The following is a 22,427-nucleotide window of genomic DNA, read 5'->3' as shown; positions in this document are numbered from 1 at the left end:
ACCTCCACAACAACTTTGCTGTAACTACAGTAGGATATATCTGATATAATTGATTTCTATTACCTTTCTCTATAGAAAAGATACTGATGGCACTTTTTAGAACAACATTTCTCAAGCGTCATTGGTTTGTTAAAATCATAAGGCTGATTATGCACAGGCAAAAGTGCAATGTCTTTGCAAAACATTGCATTTCTTTAAGGTTTATTTGGCCAAAAGCTGGTAAACAAATGAACAGAAAAAATGGGAAACATTAGTATGTACAGTAGCTTTCTTACATTTTGTTAGTTGCTTGTTCTTTTTCAGACACGCATTAAAGAAAATGTAAATGTGCTGGGTTTTTGCTGTTCACCTCCTACTGTGGATAACAGTGCAGTAATTGTGAAGGAAATGTCATTAATATTTATTATTTTTACATAAATGGGAAGTATAGTGGTGATTATATTTTCTTACAAACTTTAAAGCTAGACTCAAGTATTATCCATTCATAAATATTTACCATACTGTGCTGAAGTATTTGGATTACATTACTTAACAGACATGAGTGTGGAAAAACATCAAGAGGTCGACTTTGCTGAGTGCTGTATATGCAGACAATTGATCACAGACTTTCTTTGGCTCTTTATAAATTAATAAATTCTTTCTCTTTCCTTTGCTCTCTCTCTGTTAAGGTGGACGGCTCGCCAGAGAGATGTTCTATATTCCACAGAATGCATGTGGAAGAAACTGCTCACTTGACACAGGTCTGGTCAAAGCTAATTTTGCCATACCTTTTTCTCAAATGCCTCAGGTCTGGAGAAATTCAGAAAGTCCTCCATACAGTCTCAGAGCCCTGTTTAGCCAAAGGCAATATAGATTGATTAGAATTTGAAAAAGGTTTCTCACACAACTCCACACAAACAGCTCTAGTTTCTTATCTGGTCCAGGCAGTACAGGTTTATGTCATTAGTTCAGCTACAGTGCTGCTACCTTGGAAATTAAATGGGGAGGGGCTATGTCTCAGACTGTAGCATTCCTACCTCTGAGGCTTCATTAAATGAAAGTGTTCTTATATTTTGATGTTAAGGCAGTGATGGCACTTACAGTAATGTTTAATTGCAGTTGGAGTCAAATGTTAAGGTGACAATCAGTATGGCTATAATAACACTATATCAAATGACAAGTAAAGGTGTGAAAGGAATTTTGCTGACTTTTGTATTTGGTTGACTGAAGAAGAATCAGGACACGAGAGTTTCCCAGTTCTTTACCGTTTTTGGTTCACTCACCACTCTCATTGTGTTGTTTTTTGACTGCACCAGGCAACTTTTTTAAGCTAAAAACCCACTGTTCACTACATGCTCAGCACCAAGCCGATGTTTGCGACTGGCTAGTCATGACTCTGGAGCAATTAGCAACTAAACAGAAAGATATTCCACTTAAGAGCTGGTAGAGACTGAAAACAAAGCTTAAAGGGTACTTACATTTTTTTTTTTTTTGCTATATTAAGTACACAACTATGTCAATGATGTTACCGCAAATTCTCCCACACCTCTCCCAGAGATCAGTTTCAGTATATACTGTATATCAGTAGTTTTAGAGTTAATGCCTTCATTCTTATGCATTCTTGGTAGACAGGTGCTATGAAACCAAACAATAAAGCAAATGAAACTAAACAAATGAAATGAAACAAAAATAATTGCCTAACAGAAGACAAATGAAAAGATTTATAAACATCTATTCTTCAAAAATCATGATTTAGTGACTAAACTATGCAATTTCCTTTACAGACATATACTGTACATTTAAATATTTGTTTGGATTTTTTAACGCTGTATGTGAAATATAAACGCTACTCTAACACAAATACCTAAACTATGAACCATGATCAGAATAAATGAGGCATCTCTAATAGACAAGGGGAAAAGCCCCTTCATTTTATTTAGACACTGCAGAGTTTAATTTCTGTTTTTCTTAATAGGGTGACTGTTCTTCTGTGGTGTAATATTGACCAACCTCTCTTCTAGAAAAGAACAGAGCCAATCCCTGTGGTTTACTCTGACTCAGCACGCACCAGTGCTTCTGTGAAAAATGCCCAATCAGTATTCATATGCTGAGGAGAGCTCAGACTCCTAGAAGTCTCAAGAGAGATGCTGGAATGAGACGAAGGATGGTACTGAATACCTAACACGTATCAATCCTCTTCCTAACTCTAATCAAACATTAAGCCTCTAAACTGTATACTCACCACCCGTGGAAGAGACCTGGCTACAGGTTTTTGATCTCTGTGATGGGTTGTGTTTTCAAGTGATAAGACAGATGTTTGTGTGGCTGTTAACAGCTCTCAGGCTGCCAAGTGGTTTTGGTGCTACATTGCATTGAATTTCAGTTCATTTTATTTCACAGACCCTCCAGCTCCAGACGCAGGCACATGGCCAAAACAATTACACAGTAATAACTTAGAGCACCTGAGTTTAGCACATGAAGTGAATGCTGAATGACTGAAACTGTTTCTGAACTATGTGTATGTGTTCTAGGGAGCTTTGACATGCAGTTTGACCTTCAAGTGGGAGTGGGGACTTTAGTTGTAGCTAAACCCCTGGATGCAGAGACACAGTCTATGTACAACATGACTGTGCAGGTGACAGATGGGGCCAACTTTGCTTCAGCACAGGTACAAGCACTTTTGATTTGTTATGCACTGGCACTGCCTCTTATACACTTTAAATTAAATTGTTACACCTTCCTAAGGGAGCTGTTTACTCCTTCCTACGCTTGCATTCCCTTTTACTGAGGTTCTCTCTTGCTGTGAAATATGCTTTTTGTTGCTCTGTCTATTACATTTTCTGTGTCTCTGCTGTCTTGGCTGGTCTGCCTTGTAAGGGAAATCATTGATATCAGTCGATTAATGGGATTAGCCTACTGTAGGTGTATAAAGGTCAAGTGTTTGTTTGAATACAAAAATTGCCCACATCCCTCTTAGACAACACACTGTCTCGCTTAGAAAAGCACCATAAATAACCTGCAGCTCTGTATACCAGGGCTCAGCAGTTCTACTCGGTACTTACAGTACCTCAATGACTTTTTGAATGCTCCTCCTGTCTCTTTGTCACTCAGGTGTTCATACGAATACAAGACAGCAATGACAACCCCCCAGTCTTCTCACAGCCAGCCTATGATGTCAGCATTTTGGAGGATGCACCAGTTAACACGGAGCTGCTGCGGGTTAGAGCGTCAGACATGGACGAGCGAGCCCGTTTGAGTTTCTCCATCTATGGTAGTGTGGACCCAGCCAGTATGAGACTGTTCAGGGTCCATCCTGGCACAGGAGTTGTCTACATTGCAGACAGACTGGACTATGAGGCCAGAACACAGCACATCCTCACTATTATGGTGAGAAGGGAGACAAAGAGATTAATGTGTGCTTAGTTATCATGAGCCTTGTGTGTGTGTGTTACTCTATGTGCGTGTCCCCGTGCTCTCTTCCAAATGATGCTCCTCTTGGCAGCTGTGCCTGCCGTACCTAATTTTAGCTGATTTCTTTTATTTATTGCCTCCTACAGCACAATTGATATTCATCTCATTTTGCCTGATGCTGCTCCAGGTCAAGGATCAGGAGTTCCCATTTAACCGAGACCTGGCTCGTGTCTTGGTGGCAGTGGAGGACTCCAATGATAACATCCCCTACTTCACCAGCACTGTATATGATGCAGTGGCTTATGAGTCTTCTCCCGTAGGCACTTCTGTACTGCAAGTGACAGCCTTAGACAAAGACAATGGGATAAATGGGCAACTCGTGTATTCTGTGGAAGCAGGTGTGACACTGTTTGAAAGTAAAGCTGTTGATTAGTTTTATTCCTCTTTTGTTTTAAATAGTGCTACGACTGTGCTTTTTAATTGTTTGGTCAAAAGAACAAACTGGATTAAAATTATGTTTTTTATATTTGCAAGTAATGATGTCTGTAACCTTTCTGCTACTTTTAGGTAACACCGGTGGTGTGTTTAGCATTGATAATGCCACAGGCCTTATCTTCATTGCCAGGGACCTGGACCTCACCTGTGTGGGCTTCTACACCCTCACTGTGCGTGTTACAGACAGTGGATTTCCTCCTTTAATGGCCACAGCGTCAGCTCGCATCTCCTTGATACTCTCCAACCTCTCTAAACCCAAATTTTCACAGAAGGAGTATCAGGCTGAGGTAAAGAAAGAGACTGAAAGGACTGGTGTATGGGAAGGGAGAGATATAGTAGATGGAAGAAAGAAATGGCTTAAAAGTGGTAGGGAGGGATGGATGATACAGAAAGTAGATGGAGTAATCAATTTAATTGTGTACTTAACGCACTAAGGAGCCTAAAATATAATCACCGATATCTTTGCATTTACAGATAATGGAGAACAGCACTATTGGAACTCATGTAACCACCGTTAGTGCCCTCAGCCGCTCAGCACTCATCTATGAAATCACCAGGGGCAATGAGGAGCGCTGTTTCTTCATTAACCATCACACTGGTGTAATCAGCACACACAGGCTACTTGACTTTGAGGTTTGTTAATACTTGTGCTTTAAAGTAATGTAGTTTCTTTTAGGGGTTATGTATGCCTGCAGCAGCTGTTTAAAATAGCAGGTTTCCTCACTCACTGTATTTCTGTTTTTGGGCAGCAAACAACATCATACTTTCTAGTGGTGCATGCCCTGAGTATGGCTGGAGTGGAGGCCAGCACCACTGTCAACATCCAGGTTGGGGATGTGAATGACAATCCACCTGTCTTCCAGAAAATCAGGTATCAGCTGTGGTGAAAGGTGGCTTACAGAAGAGTAGACCTTTGGCACTGACATTCTGGTCCCTGTGCTGTGTACTGAGCTGTTGTCTGCTGACAACATATAATTTTCTACAGTGATTTTAAATATAGCTTCCCTCTGTTACAGCCATGCCCTCTTTTTACCTTAATAGGTATGTGGGCACAATCAGTGAGGCTGCTCCAGTCAACAGTGTGGTGCAGGGAGAGGATGGTAATCCTTTGGTCATCCTGGCCACCGATAGGGACCACAATCACAACGCCCTGCTAGTGTTCCAGATCATAGAGGAAACTGCTTGTATGTTTTTCAGCGTGGACTCAGGGACTGGATCGATTCGGTAAGTGACAAGTAGAAATCAGACCAGCTACTACAAGTTACCAGTTATCACGGTTCTGAATGTTTGATTTACCTGCTTACACACTAATTTATGGGGGCACAAAATGGTTTTACTCTTGTTTAAATGGTTCCTAAAATTTAGAACAATTGCCAGTCTGGATTATGAGATCTTCTCTGAGTTCCTCTTCCGGGTTCATGTAAGAGACAGTGGTCAACCACCTAGGAGCGCTGACAGCCAAGCAGAGGTGATTATAAAGGTGAGTAAATGTCATGAATTATCTTTCAATATACACCATTATTGACACACGTTGATTTCACTGTAACAAAAATTTCTCTGTCTGCCCGTTTAAGGTGATCAACATCAATGACTCCCCTCCAAAATTTTCTCAGGACAATTATGAGACAGTCCTTCTTCTGCCAACCTACATGGGGGTTGAGGTCCTTAGGGTTGAGGCTTTTGACCCTGATATGACCTCTTACTTCACCCAGAACCTTGACAAGTCCGTTACCCCCCATCTAGTTTACTCTCTGGTGGACAGCAATGTGGAGCACTTCGCTGTGGAACGCTACACTGGAGTTGTGACCGTCATCAATCAGAGCATCAATAAAGAGCATTACCGCTTTAATGTGAAGGTAAGTAATTGACCATTAATGGACATGGGACCTGATTAGAATTTCTATGCGTCTTGTCAGTAGCTCAGATAAGTAGCATGCTTTCACTGCCTCATAAACTATCGGTTTAGCCTGGCTTATATAATAATGATTTCCACTGGGAGTTTAGAGGACATGCAGGGTCGACTGCAGAATTGTGCACCCAGACCCAGGGTCTTGGTGTAGAATATTTCAGCTAGTTGAGACAGGGTTTCCTGGCCAGATAGATGGGTGGCTCCACATCCACATCTCCATGCCCAATAATTGCTTCATTAATTTTGTTTAGATAGAAAAGGGCAATGCATGCAAAATCTTCCTGAACACTACATACAGAATCCAGGATTATGTCCTTGGCATTAGTCTATTCAGAGTTTGCTGTCATATACAGTACAGTGTATAGTGTTAATAAAGTATGTAAACATTTGTAAATTCCTGGTTTTTTGTATTAATAAGGTGTAAAATGTAATCTGAACTTAATGTACAGCAAGTATATAAAACCACAATTATTTTTAAGCTTGTAACACACAAACAGTTGTAATCTTTCATGTTCATTTTAACCAGCTTCAGTGATTCCTTTAAACTGTTTACTGTTACTCTAGGCTTCTTTTTACCTCATTAAACATTATGTGTTTTACGCCTTTGGAGTCATCTTGCCTCAGCATTCACTCCCAGAGAGAGTAACCACTAAATTCTTGTCATTTATAGACATTTTGTCTAACTCTAAACTAATGAATATGTAAACTCTTTAAGATTAGTCTAACATTTTCCAGCTATATGCAAATCAAGTCATTTGTGATCTTTTTTTGTGGGGCCAGGGCCATACTCTGATCAGCAAATCGTTTTTTTAATAACAAACTCTTTTTTTTTAAGTCAAAGTAACTCTAACCCAAACTTCCAATTTGGTTTTACTCTAGGTTTGCTAACTCCTGAGTGCAGTTACCTTTTATTGATGTCATTAGTTTAGGGGTTCACATACTTTTTCCAGCTTGCACTGTGAATATGGTATACTCATTATGGACAGGAACAATACAATGAGTTGTGTGTTATTTATTAAGCTAGACTGTGCTTGTTCATAATTGCAACTTATATGAAGGTCTGGCCATATTTTAAGACAATTTTGTTCATAAATGCAGGTAACTGTAAAGGGTTCATGTACTTCTTCTTGCCACTGCATGTAAGGAACATTTTTGCCTTCTATGCCAAGAACCAAATAAGGCAGCCTTAACCATCTATTTCTGTCTGTTTGGAGGTGTGGGATGGACGTTTCTCCAGCATGACAACAGTCACTGTGCTTGTACGAGAAGCTATAGACAGCGGCCTGCTCTTCACCTTCCCAGTCTACACCGCCTCAATTCCAGAGAACTCACTCAATGTCACTTTAGTGACTGTTGTCAAAACCCTGGAGGACGCTTCGCCATTCGGCCTACATGTGGAGTGGTACTCACAATGGGTGTACCTTTTGACCGAGAGGAGAAGGGGAGTTACGAGCTGGTGGTGGAGGTCAAGAGAGAAGATGAGATACTGAGGGTGGCCAGAGTGACTGTACAAGTGCAGGTGGGTGTGAAAATGTATTTAAAATCAGTATGTATGATACACAGTAGCATCAATAAAATGTAAGATGAGAATATATGCTATGAACTATACACAGAAATTTAGTAGGAAAATAAAAAGAGGTTCTTAAGGGAATATATGTACTTTACTATGATGTGGGTGGCAGTTACTGTATATGTGTTGGCTGTAATAGTGTAATATGACATTAATTGTCAGTACCAAAGGTGTTTGTTGATCCTGTTACTAAACATTAAGGGCTGATTTCTTTAAGCCATTTTTCTTTCCAGTGGTCCCTTTAGATTTTCTCAAAGCAACTGTCATCTCTTCAGGTGGAGGATATGAATGACAACGTTCCACAGTTTGTGAATCTCCCCTATTATGCAGTAGCACAAGTGGAAGCAGAGCCAGGATCAGTTATTTTCAGGGTCTCGGCCATTGACCAAGACTATGGTCTGAATGGGGAGGTGTCTTACAGCCTGAAGGAGCAGCACAGGAACTTTCAGGTGACAGTGAAAACCTTCACAATTGCTGATAAGCTCTTTTTAAAGTGTTGTTTAAAATGATTATTTATCAATTTTAACATGTTCCTTGCAGATGAATCCTGTGACAGGAGAGCTGACTTTAAAGAGAGCCTTCGAGGCAGACTTATCTAATGCTGAGTACAAGCTGGTCCTTGTGGCCACTGATGGTGGTTTTCCTCCTCTGTCCAGTGAAGTGGAGCTGCCTGTTACTGTAGTAAATAAAGCCATGCCAGTGTTTGACAAGCCCTACTATGGTATCACTGTCAGAGAGGATGTGCCTGTATCCACCTCTGTCCTTTGTATCAATGCCACCAGTCCTGAAGGCCAGAGAATCATCTTCACCATCCTGGATGGTGACCTGTCCCTCCAGTTTGACATTGGCTTTGACACAGGAATCATCAGTGTGATTTACCCATTAGACTATGAGACCATGCAGTATTACCGGGTGACGGTGAAGGCCACAGATACATTGAGTGGAGCAAAGTCTGAAGTCAATGTGGACATTGTCGTACTGGATGTGAACGATAACCCTCCACTGTTTCAGAACACTTCATACTCCACTGTGCTTTCTGAGAACTCCATGATTGGAACCACTGTGTTACAGGTGTGTGTGTATGTCTTTGTTCAACGAGTCAGTCCAGTGTGTGCTCTTACTGAGTGATTGTTTACATTCGAGACCCTATAGCAATATTGTGAATGAATATTGGATGAGAAGCTAGTGTGATATTTCCCCAGACAGTTCCCAGTGGAAGTGCTTGACCTTTTGCAAATTATAGACCAGTGATCATGTTGTACTGAGGAATTGTTTTGCACAAGACAATTTTATGACATCACTTTTTTGAATTCACAGATTTTTGTAACAGTTTCTTTTGTCTGTCAGCAAAATAGGCTACAGGCCTTATTTTACTGCATTACATTATTATGAATAACAATTTTATTTTGTTACTGCAGCTCAAAACAGTTGATCAAACCAACAGTACAATAGTGTTTTTCTCCCTCTATCTTAACATGAGTACAAAACATATCAAATAAATTAAACTTTTTCATGATTGACCCGTAAAACGTGGTTGCATGTGCAGCTTACATTTGCTTTGCAGTTGGACTCAATGTGAGTACTGTAGCTATAGAACATATGAGAGTCAACAAATCAGACTATCTTGAATAATGCACGAGACAGAGCGACAGCTAATGTTAAATGTTCCTGCAGGTGTATGCCCAGGACCAAGACTCTGACAAGAATGCAGTGGTGAGTTACCAGATCCTATCTGACATCTACAACAGCACCGACTACTTCCACATTGACAGTAACAGCGGACTTATATTCACGGCACGCCTGCTGGACTATGAGCTCATCCAGCGATACAACTTCATTGTCAGAGCATCTGACAGCGGAGATCCTGCCCTCAGCAATGATGTTAGCGTCACTGTGACTGTTACCGACACAAACGACAACCCGCCTAATTTCAGTCAAACACTGTATGATGCCTTTGTCAGCGAGCTGGCTCCCCAAGGACACTTTGTGACTTGTGTTCAGGCGTCAGATGCTGACAGCTGTGATGCTCATAGACTGAGGTAAGAAAAAAGAAAAGCTTTAAAAAGTTATTATTTTGGTGTTTTCGCTGTAATGTTTTGTACTATGATGATTAGTCGGTGTATACTGTTCCCCATTGAACTGTGTTTAATTTGCAGTGTGCCTAAACTTTTTGACTCATTGTTTTTAAAAGAACAATGTTCACAAAGCTAGTTTTTGTTCCATTTTCTGGTTATAAACAGTCTTAAGTCTATTATTTCCTCAAGGATTTCTGACTCAGTACTTCTTGAGAAAAGTAGATATTTGTATTTTCAGCATCTACCAAGCAAAATAATACTTTACAACTTAATCACTGTTGTACTCTCTCTGTCTTTGTGTTTTTTTTTTCGATTTGCCTTCAGGTATAGTATCCTCTCAGGGAATGAGCAGATGACTTTTACAATGGAGCCAGATACAGGGGTGCTCAATCTGTCTAATAAAAGGAGACAAGGCATGAAGCTCTCATATCAACTCAATGTGTTGGTGTCAGATGGAGTCTTCACCAACACTGCTCAGGTGAGACAACTTCAGGACAGTTGCAATTTAGTTCTGACAACTGATTTGTGCTTTTTTTTTCAACATTTCCTGTTTATTTGAGTGACCTTCTTCAGCACCCTCTCACTTCAAATTTATCACAAAGGTTTGCAGCCGTCCAGTTTAACTGCAGTTATTTACTACTGATTGCTGAACAGCCCTGCAGTTGGAGGTTAATGTGTGTTCATGCCACATCAGATTGACTGAGGATGAGCTTCCAACTGGAAAAAAAGTTCCCATCTGTCTCTTGTGTCTGATTGACCACGCTGTAGCAAAAACGTGTCATCCCATTTATCTGACATGTGAACACAGCATGCTTCCACAGCAGTTTTTTAAGAGATATGTGATTACAGCTGGTCTGTAATCAATCACCATTTGATTGCAAGCCTGATGTTCTTACCTCTGAGGTCTGCATGCCATGCTGAAGTGATGACTGACAAATCAACCAGTGTTGATTCATCTCATGATGATGATGGTGGGATGTTGACTATAACAGTGACAGTGATTCACAGGTGGTTGTTCGTGTCCTGGGAGCTAACCTGTACAGCCCAGTGTTCAGCCAGAGGTTCTATCTAGCTGAGATCCCAGAAAATAGCCCTCCAGGGTCAAAGGTCACTGAGGTAAGTTTACTTTCTCGCCACTGATAAGCGGTGTTTTCTTTTTACATCAGTGATGCGGTAGAATTATGAAATAAACACTCTAACATTATTTCTGGAATATCTGGTCTTCCAGGTTAGAGCAACAGATGAGGATTGTGGGTTGTTTGGCCAGATCACCTATTCCTTCATCAGTGACCTGGGAAAAACTCAGTTCACCATTGATGCAGATGGAGTCATATCCACTCTTCAGAAATTAGACAGAGAAACTCCTCTTAACAAGGACATGGTGCTGACTGTTATGGCCCTGGATGGTGGAGGTATTCTGGACACTGAACAGACTGACTGTCAACTGATTCACTGACAAAAGCCAATTTTAAATCAGCTACTATTAGACTCCAAAAACACAAACATGTCGATTTCTTTAAATATGGCAACTTCAGCTAATATTATTGCATAACTGGTTGCTGTTTATGGTAAATACACTGTAGGTGTTGCCTTTAAAATGATGGCTTGTACTGTATACTATAAGAGTGTCTATATTACACATACATTATCAACTTCAGCGATGCATGTGATCATCCAGAATGGCCTGAAGTTAATACTATATGCATAATGAGGCTTTTTTTTTTCCTATATTAAAACTATGTACATTTGGTAAAACCATAAATTTATGTTTTCTTGTTTTTCCAGGCCGTGCATCGTTTTGCACAGTGCGAGTGGTTCTTGCAGATGAGAATGACAATGCGCCTCGCTTCAGAGCAGTGGAGTACCGCATGAGCATTAAGGCAAATGTTGCCAAAGGTTCTCTGGTCACACAAATCCAGGCCACTGACCCTGATGCTGGGTCTAATGGAAGGATCATCTACTCCTTGTACACCGAGGCACGCCTGTCACTGGTGGATGTGCTAGAGGTCAGTACGTTTTGATCTTTAGCATTATGCTTTAGACTGGTATACTTGACAAAACATTTTCACTACATAGATGCATGTTTAGTTTGTAACAGAGCTGCATACATATAAGTCTGACCAGGTCCAAACCTCAACAAATGTATTTAATGAGAATAAACCTTATTAAAACTCAGATTTGATGCTGTGACCCTCCCGATTTCAATGGATTAACAGCCATCTGGTAACTGTAGATTACACATTTTTACTCTTCAAATTGAAATGATGTTACATTGAGACTGATGCTTCACTCAGCACTCATCTTTCATAAAGGAAAAATAATAAGTAATAAAAGGGAAAGGAATAAGTAATAAACTACTGTGACTGGAAATTGAATTTAAAGGTGTAGTGTAAAAGGCTAATAAAACACAAAAATGATATGAAAACAGTAAAGTTGCGTGTGTAGTATATATAAATAAAAACAAATATAAAAATATAAAGTTAAAGCTCAAACATACAGTAGTTTACCTTGCCCTGATCCATGGAAATTAAAAGGGCAAAAACTGATAAAGTAAACTATGACCCAGTTCAAGCCAAAGACCGTTAAGCAAAAACAGGAGGACAAATAGTGATGTCCTGTTGGCTCAGGCACAGTCAGGTCAAAAATGTAAGCTGGGTGCTCCAAAAGCTGAGGTTCAGCTGCACCATGTGCATGTGCACATCAGTGATTTGACCTCTGACATTTGTTGCAGGCCTGCCCCCTCTTTCTATCTCTGCTTTCTGTAGCCCAATAAACAATAAAGGCCAAGAATGCCTGAAAAAACATTTTACCAACAGATGTTATCTTTATTACTGGGATTATTTTCTCTGAATTAAATTAAAATTGCATTGAGATTTTGCTGTTGCCTAGGTGGAGCCAGACAGCGGTTGGATGATGACTAAAAGCACTGTGGACCACCTCCAGGGGACAGTGCTGTCCTTCTTTGTCAAAGCCACAGACTGTGGTTCTCCGGCCAAACACTCCCTGGTGTCAGCCTTCATCCATGTCGTCCCTCCAGATGCATTTGTTCCCTCCTTCAGCCAGCCTCAGTACTCCTTCACCATCCCCGAGGACACAGCAGTGGGAACAGCCCTAGGGTCTGTGTACATGGGCTCTGGACAGACTGGCTTCTTCACTGCAATCGGAGGAGAGACTCTTGACAGCAACCAGGGAGGTACTTTCCTGGTGGAGAGGGAGACAGGTCTGATCCGTGTGGCCAAGCCACTAGACTATGAACAGGTCAGCATCTTTCGCTTCAAGGTTGCAGCGACAGCAAGAAGAGACCTGATTGAGTCTGTCTCCACTGTAGACCTGGAGGTTAAGGTTGGTAATGCAGTTAAACAGAAACAGTTAGCTAGACTTCTCTTTTTCTTTTTCTTTTCTTTTTTGAAGTAAATTAAACTGAATTTAATCTTTTTTATGAGTTCTAAATAAATAAATAAAAACATCTACACCGCCTGCAAAAAAACAGAAAACAGATGTGTACCCAGAGCCACACAGTGCTTATGGTATCCACTGTAATGAACACTGATATGAGCAGCATGTTTCACTCAGCACTATACAATTTAGAAAGTAGCAGTGACTAAAAAGGTGTAGGCTGAAACTCTCAATTTTTTTTCTTCATAATACAAAATAAAGGAAATTCAACATGGATACACAACAACAGAATAAGTAGAATCTCAAAGGCATATGCACTTGTATCACGACTCTAAATACGGTGCAATGTGAAAGGCTGTTGGTTTCGCGCTCTGTGCAATGTGTAGAAGTTGAACGTGAAGCAACTGAGGTCTGAAACTGATTACTGCAGGATTCGCTGTAGTTTCTCTTGATTTATGTTTTTATTGTTGTTAAGGTTTTATGTTTCACCCGCTGGTCATGACTTGGTCCTTTTATTGTTGTTGGTGTTTTTATATTGCTACAGTCTTGATTCAGAATGCAAGCCAAATTTCCCTATGGGGACAAATAAAGTATATGTCTTAATCTTGAGCAGAATCCGTGATGATTTGTCATTTCACAGATCCTAGATGTGAATGACAACAAGCCAATGTTTGAGACAAACACCTATGTAACGACAGTGATGGAGGGGATGCCTGTAGGCACAAGAGTCGTCCAAGTGCGTGCTGTTGATCCAGACGGGGGCTCCAGTGGACAGGTGTGTGACAGCCATGTTCAAGTGCGCTAAGTATTTTGTTCTTTTTATATTTTTTGCTTCAAATATATTTCATAGTGCAGTAGTTGAATTCAGTGTTGCATATTCTTTGAAAACTTTTTAAATTGCAGGTAACCTACAGCCTTGGAACTCTGCTCAGCTACAACTTGGACTCAACAATGGATACTCGCTCCTTTAATGGCCCCATCACTACAAGCTCTGTCTTTGCCATTGACAGTAAAACAGGCTGGATCACCACTGTAAGTCACATGGACCATGAGGCCTGCTCCAGCTACAGCTTTGAAGTAGTGGCCTCTGACCTGGGGGAGTCACAGCCTCTATCCTCCACCACAGTAGTGGCAATCACTGTGTCAGACGTTAACGACAACCCACCACAGTTTAAGAGGGAGCTGTACCGCGGTGCAGTAAAAGAGAGTGATCCCCTTGGTGAGGTGGTGGCTGTACTGAAAACCAAAGACCGAGATGGCACAGATCAAAACCGCCTAGTCAGCTTTTACATAACTGGTGAGGAAATTATGAGAACCCTTAAGCAAATTTGTTCAGCACATTCGGAGCTGTGATAACTGTCAGTTCAAAGTCAATTTTCAGTTTCCGAAACAAGTTGTAGTCTTTTACAGATTCACACGGGATTTTGTGTGGTCCCTCATTTTTATTGGAGTAACAGAAAACTCTTAGCTTCACACTCAGCTAGATGTTTTCCATTCACACAACAGTCTGATAACCACTAAGGATGGCATATTTGACCTTGTGTTCTGGCATTTAGAAATAGTGATTGGCTTAATGGATAAAAGGTCAGATTTTGAAACTTTGAAAGGCCATTGCTGCTACACCACCAGCCTAGTTTACACTATGATGATAAATGTGTTCCGATTGCCAAAGGGTACCTGCGTCATTTGTGTGTAGGTGTGGATGGGCAGGAGGCCAATTCTTATTCATCTTGGGAATTAATAAGACTCCCAGTATGTTGACAAGTCTGTTCCTCATCCTTATGATTTGCAGGTGGAAACCCGCAGGGTGTGTTTGGCCTGGCCCTTGTGCAGGGGGAGTGGAAGGTTTATGTGAGTGGTCTACTGGACCGTGAGCAGCAGGACTGGTATCTCCTTAACATCACAGCCAGTGATGGCCTGTATGTTGCTCGTACTGCAGTAGAAGTTACAGTTACGGATGCCAACGACAACAGTCCTGTTTGCAACCAGGTCGGTGATAAAAAGATATGGAAGCGGGTCAAAAAAAATGCAAGGGAAAAAAATCTGTGAGGTCTATGAGAGGAAAACTATAATGAAACTGTAAGATAATCAGACTGTGCAGTCTTTCCCAGAGCATCACTTTTCATTTGATTTTCATGAATTTTCTGTTGATTTACTACTTATTAATTAACTAATGATTTCAGGCCTAAATATTAGTAAATGCTATAGTCTACAGGATAAATATGATGTGGCAGAGCAAAAGTAGCAGAGATGTAAATGCTGAATTCTTTTTGGACATAGTTTAGTCAGTTTCCCACTGTGCCAATCTGTGGTTGGTGATGAAGAGAGGTCACAAAGATCATTTCTAGCAGCAGTCTCCGGTGGGAGTAGAGCAGGGTCAGGAAAGGGCACTTAACTGGGTTGTGCTTGTTCTGTCAGCAGAGATAATGGACATGGTGCCCAAGAGTTTAATGTGTTTTTGATGTGTCGGACAGATGTGTTTTTTTTTTTTTTCTCAGACAATATGCTTTCTCTGTGTGTGTGCGCGCGTGCGTTTGTGTTGTGACAGGCGGTGTATAGCGTCTCTTTTCCTGAGGACATTCCTATTAACAAGGGCATTCTGACAGTGGGCGCAACAGATGTTGACTCGGGATTCAATGCTGAGATTCAATATTCACTGTTTGGCATTGGGGTTGAAGATTTCTATATGGATGCAAATACTGGTACATTCAATTATTATTTTACTTCAGTTTTATTTTTATGACCAAAACAGTACAGTAGTTTTATACTCCTCTCCATTTGCGTCCCAGGTGAATTGCGTACAGCCACAGTCATGGACAGAGAATTGACACCCAGCTACAAACTCATTGCTCAGGCAACCGATGGGGGAGGGTTGTTCTGCCGCTCCTACATTTCTCTCAAAGTGCTGGATGTGAATGACAATGCCCCCTTCTTTTCCTCTACCCACTACCTGACTAGTGTGTATGAGAATGCTGCCCACAAAGCTTTGCTTACCAGGCTGCAAGCCAGCGACCCTGACGAAGGTAAGCTGGTTTGATGTTATACTGTTGCCTGGATATATCAGATGCCTAACATGTCAGGCCAGGCTTATAATGAGCACAGGGATGATTCTACGTGTACTGAATGCAGGTATCACTAAGCATTCCAACTGCTGATTTGGAGATGAGCATGGCCGAGAGCAGAATCTTTTTTCCGTATATGCCTTACACAATGTTTACATTTCTATTGCATCTTTCTGTTTAAAAAAGATGATTGTTGTGAACAGGAAGAAGAACATTCAGTCAATCTTTGGCATTCATAAGTTGTCTTCTGTCCTCTCCAGGTCTTAACCATACTGTGGTATATTCTTTGGTGGATTCAGTCAGTGGTTTATTCTCCATTGATCCAGTGTCTGGGATTGTAATTCTGGAAAAATCTCTGGACAGAGAGAGCCGAGACTCCTATCATCTTTGTGTCCAGGCCACTGATCAAGCTGGGCAACAGGGGGCACTCTCCTCACAGGTAAATGGGAAGTCCTATTGGCCCAAATTCATTGGTTTTTTGTCATGCTATGTACAGTATTTATTCACTAAACCTAACTGCAGGGAGTGTTATTTTACTCCAAAAGACAATCACACAAAAAACTGATGCATATCCTGAAATAAATGCTGGAGGAGTAGGTTAGAGCAGTGGTCTCCCAACTGGAGGGTTGGAGATTCAGATCACAGTGCCTGCAGTCCACATGTCGAAGTGTCCTTGGGCAAGACACAGAACCTTTAAGTTGCCCCCCGATGGTTACAACCATCGGTGTGAGTTGGCTGCCTCGGTTCTGTACTGGAAACAAATTCCTTGTGTGTAACATAATTGGCCAAATAAAGGTGATAACGTGATCCAATCCAACTTCCTAACATGTACAGTCATCATGTTTTACTTTTACATGATATAATCATAGTTTTTTTTGAGTAATGAAACCAGATATATAGTAATGAACACAGCAATATAAAATCATTTTACACAATATGTTTATACACTACATAATAAATAGTAGGATTGTCAGCCATGGAGTCATCTATCTGGTGATGTGCAATCTATATCTTTGTCCATACACGTCACACGGGAAAAAAAAAAGCCAATGAATAAATACATGTTTACTGAAGAGATCAGATTAAAAGAAAACACCTAGCAGATTTTAATTAAGATAAATCTTCATCAAAACGTGCAGTGGGTAGGATTGTAAACCTGGGGAAGGTGACAGTTACAGAGACAGAGGCAGTGCAGAAAAAAGGAGGAAAGGACCATAAGACAAGTTGAAATACCGTTGGTTCTCCCACACCCAGTAAGTTAACCACTAGACTGTTCAAGCAAGCCATAATCAGAAAGTAAAAATAAACCCCAGTCAGGTCTGGCCGTATTGGAAAAATACATGCTTTCACTGCGCACCGGCAGAATCTTAATATTATTTTTGCAGCAGTAGCTGCAGCTGTGATGATGGCAGTAGTAGTGGAAGTAACAGTAATGGTTTCAAGAGATGTAGCAGTATTTTTAGGTACAGTAATATAATGGCAATACATGCAGCAATACAAGTAATAATTGTCACATCCCAGTTGTCTGTCTGTGTACCAAATGCTGCTTGTGTATGCCAGGACAAACCAGTTGACTATATTTATGTAAAGATGAAGGTTGCTGGAAAGCATCAGTCCTGGTTTTCCAGTGTCCTCGTTCTGATCTCAACCCCACCAAAGACAGCACAACAACATCAGAAAATATCAACTTTTGACTCACTCAATATTTCCACAAATCTTTAACAATTATTTAGCAGCAGAGATATTTTCTCCCAGGCTTTGGTGAACATAAACCTTGAGTGATTTTTGCCTCGATTTTCTATTGTCTTTGTAAAGCATTGGCAGTAGTATCTTTTCTCCCATTAATGTTTATAGGCCCACTGCCTGTGTGCTGAAACTGAATTCTCAGGGCTGGGAGCAGCACAGATTAATGAATTGGTAGGGAGTCCTGTTACAATCTCTTATGTCTCCCTCAGGTTGATTTGACCATTTTGGTGCTGGATGTGAATGACAACGCTCCAGTATTCCAGAAGAGAGACTACACTGTTACTGTTCCTGAGGATGTAGCCGTGGGAACCGAGGTGGTGCGAGTGTTGGCAACTAGCTTTGACATCGGACCCAACGCTGACATCAGCTATAACATCCACTCAGGCAACGAGTTAGGAAAGTTCACCATAGACAGAAACCTGGGTGAGGTCCTTGTATGTAGCTGGTTGCTTTCAGTTACCACTTCCCTCTATTTTGAGTCATGAAATTAATCACATTACATTCTATATGTGTGGTACTATGTATATGTTTTAGGGTCTATTTCTGTGGCTAATGATTTGGACTTTGAGGTGTGTAAGGACTTCTACCTCACTGTTGAAGCGTGGGACAGTGGGAACCCTCCCCTCAGCTCTGCTACTATGGTGACCATTGAACTCATGGATGTCAATGACAATGCTCCAGTCTTCAGTCAAGACACCTACAATGTTGTAATCAGCGAGGATGCATCAGTTGGGCAGACAATTACAAGAGTAATATTCAGTCTTAATTTGTTCTCAGCCTTACATTAGTCTATCTTTATTATAAAACTTTTCTTTTTCATTAGCTTTTGTTTTATTTTCAATATGTGTTCTTCAGGTATTGGCAGAGGACCTGGACAGCCAGGTGAATGGACGAATCACCTACTCAATCCTGAAAGGTGACCGTAGCAACCACTTCTGGATTGACCCTGTAACAGGACTGCTCAAAGTCAATAAGCGGCTAGACAGAGAACTAGTAAGGATGCATCTTTATGTTCAATATCTCATAAAGAATCAATAATCATTTTATGGTTCATGAGCACAGCCAAGACATAAAACACCAAGTTCGCTCAAGGTCAACACTCAATGAAGTCTCATATTATGCAGGCATATCAGGTTTTATTATTATTGCCTGATACATATAGATACTATGCCACTTTTGTTCTCTTCTGCTACATCTAGGTATCCAGGTACTCTTTGTCAGTCCAGGCATTTGACAGTGGTTCTCCTGCCATGTCCTCTACTGTCACAGTTAACATCGATATCTCCGACGTTAATGACAACCCTCCTGTCTTCACACCTCCCAATGCCACAGCTGTCATACAGGTAATAGTGTGTGTGTTTTCTTATGTTTGTGCTCTTGTGCTCACATCATCTCAACTTCTCTTTCTATACTTCCAGCTAAATCAAGCTGCTGGCACCACCCTGCTGACGCTGTCAGTCAGTGATAAAGACTCTCCTAGAAATGGTCCTCCCTTTGAGCTTCACATTGTTTCAGGTAACGAAGGAAGTTTTTTCTCCCTGGACCAGACTGGAACTCTGCGGACCAACCGTGTTTTTGGCCCTGAAGCCCCCAGAGAGTTTACTCTTGAAATCCAGGTTTGTGAGCAGTATTTTCTTTAACCATTGTTGACTGATGAATACATTTTGTCTGCATGGTTGCACACAGACACCACCAAGCTGCCCATTACTTACAAAGTCTCGCACTGTTAGCTGCTAATTTAGGCTATTCGAATCTTGAGTTTGAAAAAGTGACCTTCCAGTATGGTGGCACCGGAGAGTCTGTCCATTAATACTGCATCACTGTTTTTAGGTTTCAACTACTGTGCATGGCTTTCCTTAGTCTTTGTCTCTGTATGTTTTTATTCTTTGGCTTAACAGATGCCAGAAGATGAGTGTTGAGTGAGTCTCAGTGTTTAAAGACAGTAAATCATTTTATCATATGACTTTTGTAAGTGCTCTATAACCAGTCATCTTCCCCAGTAAACAACTGAGCTCATTCTGTAATCAGTCCTTATTATTTCAGCAGAATTTTCTGTTTCTTTGATCTGAGCTATTGAGTTTCTTACTGTAACTTTGGTTTGATCTCTTTCTTAGGCAAGTGACTCTGGTATGCCAAGTCTTACCTCTTCTTCCTGGATATTTCTGAGGGTCATTGGGAACAGCCAGTACAAACCCGCCATCTCCCCTTTGGAAATCTTCATTGTCATGGTAACAGATACCTTTCAGGGCGGCCCAATTGGTCAGATCTATGCAACTGACCGCGACCCCAGTGACGTTCTGTCGTTCACTCAGAAGCCTCAGACCAAGAGCTTGTTAATGATCAACAGACAGGATGGCAGCATTGTATCTATGCCGGGCCTTGAACCTGGCAGGTATACACTACACTGCACAAATGCACAATTCGTTCTTGCACACACACACACACAGAAAATGTATGATAGAGAAAATGACCATTTGTGTCAAAATACAACACATTCCTTTGTCCTCTCTCAGATACCAGATGAATGCCACAGTGAGTGACGGACGTTTCGCTGTGATAGCTGATGTGTCTGTCCAGGTCGAACAGGTGACAGATGTGCTGTTGCGTAGCGCCCTGACCTTACGTTTCAGCTCCCTGTCCCCAGAGGACTTGCTCAATCGCTACCTGAGTCAGATCAAACTTACGCTACGTGGACTAGGTGGCTGGAAATGGTCACCAGGACAACAGGATCCCCTCCACATACTCACTGTACAGCCGGTGATGGGGACCTCTGATGTGGACTTACTTCTGGCCATGGAGAGGGCTGAAACATCAGGCAATAGACAGATGGGTGGGTTCTACTCCCAGCAAGAGTTGTCTGCAAAACTAGAGGAAGCAGCAGCGCGAGGCCAGATTCGCGGTGTCCTAGCTGGGGCTGTAGTGGTGAGCAGTGCTTGCTCTGGGGCGCTGGACTGTGGGGACAAGGTGTGTGAACAGACACTAGTGATGGAGGGCGGCTCGCCTGTCACCTACAGCACAGAGAGGGTCAGCTTGGTCGCACCAAGGTTCAGCCGTACAGAGACCTGCATCTGCCCTGGTGAGCAATGTACTTGTGTTTTTATTTGCCATCTAACTACTCTAAGCCCAGGTCACATTGTCAGTGTCCTTGATATCTATCACAGCTGCCTGTAAATATTTCCAGTACTGGCCATTAATTGTGTGTCTTAATGAAAACAATGACTATGTGGGTATTTTGTTACATCTACATACAGATATAAATTTAGAATCATCGTATTGATGAATTGAGATTATGTCTGAATAAAACAGATACTGTAACGGATCTAAAATAAATATAAACAATTTTCACATGGAAACATGATATTCTGACATCCTGAGGTATTATTTCTAATATAGGTACTACTCTTTCTGTATCTGCCCCTTTCTGAAAAGGAGGAACATGCCCCACCCATCTGGAGCTTTGTGAAGGTCAGACCTGTCCGGCAGACATGCAGTGTGTTCGTTCTGGTCCTACAGCTCCATCTGTCTGCCAGTGTCAGCCTGAGAGACTAGACGAGTGTGCAGGTATGATTCAATTCGTCCTTATACTTGAAGTTTTGTGTACAGTAACTGATCCAGGTGGATGAGTACATCACTACGTTACAAGAAACTGATTATGTGTTTGTCTTGAAGGCTTTCCTCTCTCATTTTAATGCTGTATTTCTATAATTTGTGAATGTGTAGGTCAAACCTCTCTGAGTTTTTCTGGAAACAGTTACATCAAGTACAGAGTGACAGAAAGTGGCCAGAGTGGAGAGATGAGGCTCAGTCTGAGAATCAGAACACTTCAGAGAAGAGGGGTCATTATGTTTACCCGTGTTAACCCCTGTACCATGCTCAAGGTAAATACTGGAAACAAATTCCTTGTGTGACTGTTTCCAGATACTGTAGCAGATCCGCTCAGTAATGTATTTTAATGGTTACATAATACTTGAAGATATAATTATTTCCCTTTCTTGTCACAGATTGAAGGAGGTCGACTCTGGTTCCAGTTGGACTGTGACAATACCCTTGGCATTATGGGTATTTCTGATAGAGCAATAAACGACGGTCTCTGGCATGCAATAGCTTTGGAGCTGACTAGGAACTACACTCTCTTATCACTGGATGACAGTTATGTGGAGCGTCGCCGAGCAGCCCGTGCACCTGTTCGCCTTTGGCCTCTGGACCCAGATTCATCCTTTTTCTTCGGGGCCCAAGTGAGGCCACTAAATGGGCAAGGCAAGAGGCCGAGGGCAGGGCCAGGGAAAAGTCAGGGAGAGCCAGGACTCGAGGACCATGGAGGGGTGAGGGCCCCACCAAGAGCCCAGGATGGTTTCCAGGGCTGCCTCAGCTCACTGATGCTGAACAGTAATGATCTGCCACTCCAGAATAAGAGGAGCCGTTACGCTGAGATAGCTGGGCTGAACGAGGTCAAATTGGGCTGTGTGCTGTATCCAGATCCATGTGTCAGTCAGCCCTGCCTCAATGGAGCCATATGCAGCAGCCTGCCCTCTGGAGGTCTGTGCAGATTACAGTGCAATCGCCTTGTATAAATAAATGACTTAAATAGCTGTTAGTATGAAATGTATTCACTCAGTTTTATTGCTTTAGAATCAACTTCAGGATTTTTATTTTTTCATCTGGTGACTTGTTTTTACAGTAATGACATCAACTTGTATATATTTAGCCAGTATTGTACTGTATGTAAATATGTAGTTACTCACAAATGAAATCACATGGCATTAGCAGGATTTAAGTTTGATATT

General features: G+C 41.5%; 1 protein-coding gene across 1 annotated transcript in view; it reads left to right on the top strand.

Annotated features, from left to right (window-relative positions):
* Positions 1 to 22,427, top strand: part of fat3b (FAT atypical cadherin 3b) — a 55,643-nt gene that overhangs the window by 24,065 nt on the left and 9,151 nt on the right. Inside the window, 36 exon segments of the mRNA XM_020598450.1 lie at positions 669 to 740; positions 2,511 to 2,647; positions 3,091 to 3,366; positions 3,578 to 3,788; positions 3,958 to 4,172; positions 4,360 to 4,518; positions 4,635 to 4,756; positions 4,927 to 5,109; positions 5,251 to 5,365; positions 5,460 to 5,741; positions 7,009 to 7,150; positions 7,153 to 7,313; positions 7,640 to 7,813; positions 7,905 to 8,435; positions 9,039 to 9,403; positions 9,764 to 9,917; positions 10,448 to 10,555; positions 10,668 to 10,851; positions 11,225 to 11,445; positions 12,329 to 12,781; positions 13,476 to 13,610; positions 13,739 to 14,132; positions 14,628 to 14,824; positions 15,384 to 15,537; positions 15,625 to 15,858; positions 16,158 to 16,336; positions 17,853 to 18,066; positions 18,178 to 18,392; positions 18,499 to 18,636; positions 18,843 to 18,986; positions 19,062 to 19,259; positions 19,758 to 20,035; positions 20,157 to 20,719; positions 21,073 to 21,204; positions 21,364 to 21,521; positions 21,645 to 22,179. Coding sequence (XP_020454106.1) covers positions 669 to 740; positions 2,511 to 2,647; positions 3,091 to 3,366; positions 3,578 to 3,788; positions 3,958 to 4,172; positions 4,360 to 4,518; positions 4,635 to 4,756; positions 4,927 to 5,109; positions 5,251 to 5,365; positions 5,460 to 5,741; positions 7,009 to 7,150; positions 7,153 to 7,313; positions 7,640 to 7,813; positions 7,905 to 8,435; positions 9,039 to 9,403; positions 9,764 to 9,917; positions 10,448 to 10,555; positions 10,668 to 10,851; positions 11,225 to 11,445; positions 12,329 to 12,781; positions 13,476 to 13,610; positions 13,739 to 14,132; positions 14,628 to 14,824; positions 15,384 to 15,537; positions 15,625 to 15,858; positions 16,158 to 16,336; positions 17,853 to 18,066; positions 18,178 to 18,392; positions 18,499 to 18,636; positions 18,843 to 18,986; positions 19,062 to 19,259; positions 19,758 to 20,035; positions 20,157 to 20,719; positions 21,073 to 21,204; positions 21,364 to 21,521; positions 21,645 to 22,179 — 8,133 coding nt within the window.

The sequence above is a fragment of the Monopterus albus genome, unplaced genomic scaffold (genome assembly GCF_001952655.1).
Source record: "Monopterus albus unplaced genomic scaffold, M_albus_1.0 scaffold38.1, whole genome shotgun sequence".
Lineage (NCBI taxonomy): Eukaryota > Metazoa > Chordata > Actinopteri > Synbranchiformes > Synbranchidae > Monopterus > Monopterus albus.
The sequence above is the reverse complement of the archived record's forward strand: the minus strand, read 5'-3'. Positions and strand labels throughout refer to the sequence as shown.